Below are 5,403 nucleotides of genomic sequence, written 5' to 3'. Positions count from 1 at the left end.
AGGTGGAGGAAAAGCCGCTATCACAGGAGCGCAGCCTCATCCGACGCTGTCCGTGCCACAGGCTGATGGATGGACCGGGGCCCAATCCTGCGCAGCACCCCGCTCCCAGGGACGTCAGGGTCACCCCCACGCAGGGTCGTGCCTGCTGGCACTCACCTTCCCCGAGGACTTGATGCCCTTGAAGAGTGCGGCCCCGACAATCATCCAGGACAGGAGGAGGCACAGGGCCAAGTACCAGACGATGTGGCCCGTCTCGTCCAGCCCGCTCGAGCGCTGAAGAGCCACTTTGCTGCAACACCAAACAGGGAGGTCAGCGTAACCGTGCTAGGAGGGCAGAGCTGCAGCTCTTAGCCCCGGGGCTCGGTGGTGGACAGCCCAAAGCCGTGTCCGGAGAGGAGGAGGACGGGGAGAAAGGGTCTCCCTGGAGCTCCTGGGCCTCCATTGCCATCGGGGCACAGCTGGGACCACGGCACTGTACTTCAAACCTTGCCGCTCTTTGCCTTTGGGTGCCCCCATCCCTCCTCCAGGACTGCCTGGACTCTTTGTACTGCATCCATTTAGGAATCAGACCAGCAAAACCACCAAAGCGACTGATTGCAGCGGGACTGAGGCACGTGCTAATCCCGGCCCTTAGTGCAGAAACCTTTCCCAGCCCCTCTTTGCATGCAGCGCTCTCCTGATGGTTCCTGAGCACCGGGCTGGGCTCGGGGCAAAGGGAAAGCTGGTTTCTGTGATGTTGCTGAGAGAAACCACTGATTTCCCCTAACCCTAACCCTCCTCTGGGTCCAGGAGAGAGGTTATAGACACGAGCGTGCTGTTCTTTGCCCGGACGCTCAACCGAGCAAGCCGATTCAGGTTACCGGCTGACGGGACAAGCTGGAAGACAACAGCTTGTGTTTTCCCCACATCTGCAATGAACCCTGCCCCTTCCTCCATCCACGGCCAACTCAAGGATCATTATACAAGCAGAGCCGGGTGCCAGGTTCAAGCTAGCTTCTCTCCAGTGAAGCTGCAGCAATTGGTGCTGGCTGGGGATTTAGCTCACGGCTTTGGGAAAAGCAAGTGGGGCGAAGTGGCTGCAGGGATGGCATGGGGAGCAATCTCGGTTTTGGGGCCCTAGGTGCCTTGGCGATGACAAATGCAGAGAAACCTATGAGACCCGACCTCAAAAGTGCGCAATGCAATGGGATTCCCTGCTATGGGAATGGTGTTTTTGAGCTCGCGGCCCAGCGAGCTGGTGCCCTTCAGGCACAACAGCAGCTCCCAGTGTGTACACCTGACTTGGACACTAGTCCATGTAACCAGGTCCCTATTTGCAGCTGGGCTGATGGCACGGTGGAGCCTGCAATAAGGCTCTGCTTCCCCAGTCACCGCCACTCTGCTACCGCCCCTCTCCGGGTCACCCGAAGCCCTAAATCCCTACTGGTAGCATCGGCGCTCGCTCAGCCTTGCACATCCAAGGTGCACCCCAACGGCGGGCGGATGCACACCCACACGGCTGATGCACAGCCGGAAGCGTCACTCGTCACATGGAAACCCTGTTGCACTCTGCGCTGACTCATACCCCACAGTGCGTGGCGTGCACATGCAAGACCTGCAATTATAAATACCTGCGCATCCTGAATGGGGATTTGTAATTACAGATCTGGCAAAGGCAAGTGGACTGTCTGAATATTTTGAACCTAGTAATTTAGGCTGAAGATGCTGGGGTGCCAAGTCCTCTTTAGTTGCTGAACTGCTGGCTTTGAGAGGGAAAATCTCCCAGGATGCTGTTTTTCATTTCTTTAGCTAAAAGTTCTGCTTGGGCACTTCTCTGTGATTGAGCCGTATGCAATGGGCATAAACTAAAGCCATTTCTGGAGGGGGGTACAACCTACGTGGAAGACACCAAATGACACGCGCTTGCTTTCCTGGTAAGAAGGTCGGCACACTTACTTCCAGTACTGCTCACTGGGAGGCTGCATTTTATTGTAGATAATGCTGCCATTGAGACACGTCAGATTGTGGCTGGTGAGGAAGGAGGAGTTGACTTGAACGGTGGTGTTACCTAAGGTAGCATCGCACGAATTCACTGGAGAAAGGGAGAAATCGTTAATACAGAAGAGTGGGCAAAGACTCTCAGCTTTCATGTTCACCTTGGGCATTTGCACATGCCACGGTTGTTGCCCTTTCTTGTTTTGTGGAGTTATGGCTTTAGTTTCTAACCCAGCTGCCATATCTAGAAAAAGCCCCAGCCTGCCACTCGGAGACCTTGGTTTGATTCATTAATAAATAAAGTTTACAAACTGCCTGTTTTATCTTAGAATGGCACTCCCTTTGTCAAGAAGCCACGTGAAAGCAGAGAGCAGTATTGCTGGTATTTACACACCAGTTTAGAAACGTTTTATTCTAGAGAAGAAGGACAGATGGGCAGAGAGGAGGGTGCACTCCAAGTTCCCAACAGATCGCAGGTTCACCATTCAAATTCAGGAAAGGCTTCCAGGTGGCCTTTTGGGCAACCCTCTGCCTACTGCTATCTCTTCCACAAGCTTTGGCTTTGCTGGGAAACTGCAGAGCATCGCCCACAGCGACAAACCCGTACGTCGGCAATAGAGCACCGTACCTGTGCGATTCCTGCCGCACCTTGCATCCGCCCATTCAAAGCACTCCGACCAGGGGAGCACTTTTTGAAAAGAGGCAAATAAATAGTAGAGGGCATAGGCAATGATAACATTGTAGTAGATGGTCACAAAGGTTGAGATGAGGACCATCGTGATTCCCACACCTAGGAAAGAGAGAGGGGAGGTTTTGTCACAAGAACCAAACGTAATATAAAATAACATGGGTCGTCAATGCCCCTAAACTGCATGGGACTTTACTTTCCACCCTGCATGCTCAAGATCCTATCGCTGCCCGACGGACGGCACAGCATCGGTGGGTATGCACGCCATGCCCTGCAACTACCCTCCAGCGCAGGGTGTCCATTTGGGGACATCCGGTGAGCGCCGTTTGCTTCAATGCCCTCGTCCCGGGTTTGAGCGATGCCCACGTGTGCAGAGAGATGTTGGGGGCATTAGAAAGTGAGTGGGTGAGTCTGAGGGTATTCTGTATCCACGTGTCCCTGCACACACAATATTTGCTGCGTCCACGTGCCTTTGGGTTAAATCCCTCCTGCTCTTCCTATCATGACAGATGTGGATGTTTGCTTGCATTTTTTCATGAGAACGAAGCAGAAACGGACAAGGAAGTTGGGCGTTCAGTAAATCATCTGTATAAAAACCCCTTTGCTATCTTCTAGCAGCAGGATGGCAAATAAAGATCTATTGTGTTGAAAATACATTTCCTTGTTCTAGCCTTAATCTATCTGAAGCCTCCCGAGTACACGCAGGGTCAGTTATGCCTTCGGGTACGTCCCTCTGCGCTGATGCAGGATGGATATAAACAACGGGAGAATTTAGCCCACTTGTCCCAACCCCCCTGCATGATCTGGGACGCATAAAAGTGTGGCTATTTCCCCTCTTGCAGGGGCACAAACCCCACACAACAGAAATCTATCCCCTCTTGCTGCTGCAACAGAAATCATCTGACCCAACGGCTCCGGTACGCCAAGCTCCTGCACAGAAGTGCATGAAAGGGTCATGCAGCAACTGCAGGGTCGGCACATCCTTTGCAGGTGATGGATTTAACACCGAGCATGCCAAGAAACAGCAGCCAGGTTTTAGAGAAGCTCTAGAAAATGGCTGCTTGGCACTATAGCACGTGGCGCCACGTACGTAACTAGGGTTTCATTACATGTAACACACACTGCGCCCCCACGAAAGAGCGCGAGGTGCGTTATTCATGACCCTGGCCAGATGCCTTGTAAGGAAATCATTAATCCACTTTGGATCATTAAGAGCAACCAAAGAAAATCCGTAAGTTAAAATAAAACACCGACCTTGAAACATGGGTAATATTCTCCACACGGACACTGGCCCCAAACTGGCAAACTGCCCGAGGGAGCACTCCAGGAAAAATAAAGGCAAGCCAGCTAATGCCAGCATAAGCGTATAGGGGATTAGAAATGCACCTGGAAGAAAAAGGAAATAAAACCATTAGTATTCAGCATCATCCCATTGCTTTTCACATCTATGCACACATGCATTGGCCATCAGCAGAGCAGATGGGTTACAGGTGCCCTCCGCAAGAGCCGCAAGCGTTTGCAGGGGAAAAAGGGATTCCCAATGGAGGTCTGACCCGACCCGCGTGAAATCAGTGTTAGCAACACACAGCTCAGCCCTTGCACAGAAGAAAGTTGCCACCAATTTGCCAGGTCACTTCTTCTTATGGAGGGGTCTCACGAACAACAAGCCCTTGCACCGGGTAGTTTAAACACCAGAGTGAAACAGCCACGATTTAAGTGCCGGTCTCCTTCAAGGCTGAAAACCTGGGCCTTTGGTACTTGGATCCAAAAGGGGAACCGATAGCATTTGTACAACATTTATACGACAGTTTTCAAATGATCCAGTTTCCCCACATGATTTATGCTTTCAATAATTGCTTAAGGGGATACTATAAAGCAGCGCTGCTGCATTTTCAAATAACAGCTTCACAGTGTCAAATATGAATGCCATTTCCATTTTAATTTAAATAATTTAAGTAAAATAAAGCGTGGGCCTTATTGCACTCACAAATGAGGTATTTAACTTCCAGATTACATCCATTACATACATGAATAAATACAAGAGCACAACTGCATCCATAATTCTTGGCACGTTCAATTTTCACACACAAAGAAAAGCTGAGTTATCAAAATCTAGCCTCGGCTCCTCTTTTCATTTCCATCAGTCCTATGCAAATGCATGAAGCCATAGAAGCTGCAGCAGTCGGTGTGTGCTCTTCCTGCACGGGATGAAAAGTAAACGATGGATTTCCGGTGTGCATTCATTCTGGTGCGCAGTTGTTGTCTGGTCTCTCCTGCCCCCACATCTCCACCACCCCCACTATTACTATTATTTCATTGTTCATTCTTTCCCTGGGAAATAATCAGCAACACGCGCCACCACCACAACCTCTCTCTACCAGAGAAAAAGGCCCTAGAAGCTCTAAGATCCAACCACCAAATAGTAATAAAACCAGCAGATAAAGGAGGAGCCATAGTCATCCTAAACCGTGAGGATTACATAAAGGAAGCCAAGAGACAGCTCTCTGACACCACCTACTACAAAGAACGACAAGAAGATCCTACTCCCCTTTTCACCAAAAAACTCAACAATACCATCAAATCATTTCCACCAAGATTACAAGAAAAACTACAGACCTTGATCCCCCCGCTACCTAACCCAGGGACTTTTTACATGCTCCCTAAAATCCACAAACAAGGGAACCCTGGCAGACCTATCATATCCAACCATGGGACCCTAACTGAGGAAATATCAGGTTTTG

At 50.4% G+C, this 5,403-nt stretch overlaps 1 protein-coding gene across 1 annotated transcript in view; it reads right to left on the bottom strand.

Moving 5' to 3' along the window:
* SLC6A14 (solute carrier family 6 member 14) overlaps positions 1–5,403 on the bottom strand; it is a 16,816-nt gene that overhangs the window by 6,344 nt on the left and 5,069 nt on the right. Inside the window, exons 3-6 of the mRNA XM_006024441.2 lie at positions 3,917–4,048; positions 2,603–2,764; positions 1,936–2,071; positions 157–289 (exon numbers count right to left, since the gene is read on the bottom strand). Of these exons, the coding sequence (XP_006024503.1) occupies positions 157–289; positions 1,936–2,071; positions 2,603–2,764; positions 3,917–4,048 (563 nt within the window). The remainder of the gene's footprint in view (positions 1–156; positions 290–1,935; positions 2,072–2,602; positions 2,765–3,916; positions 4,049–5,403) is intronic.

The sequence above is a fragment of the Alligator sinensis genome, unplaced genomic scaffold, assembly GCF_000455745.1.
Source record: "Alligator sinensis unplaced genomic scaffold, ASM45574v1 scaffold1059_1, whole genome shotgun sequence".
Taxonomy (NCBI): Eukaryota; Metazoa; Chordata; order Crocodylia; family Alligatoridae; genus Alligator; species Alligator sinensis.
The sequence above is the reverse complement of the archived record's forward strand: the minus strand, read 5'-3'. Positions and strand labels throughout refer to the sequence as shown.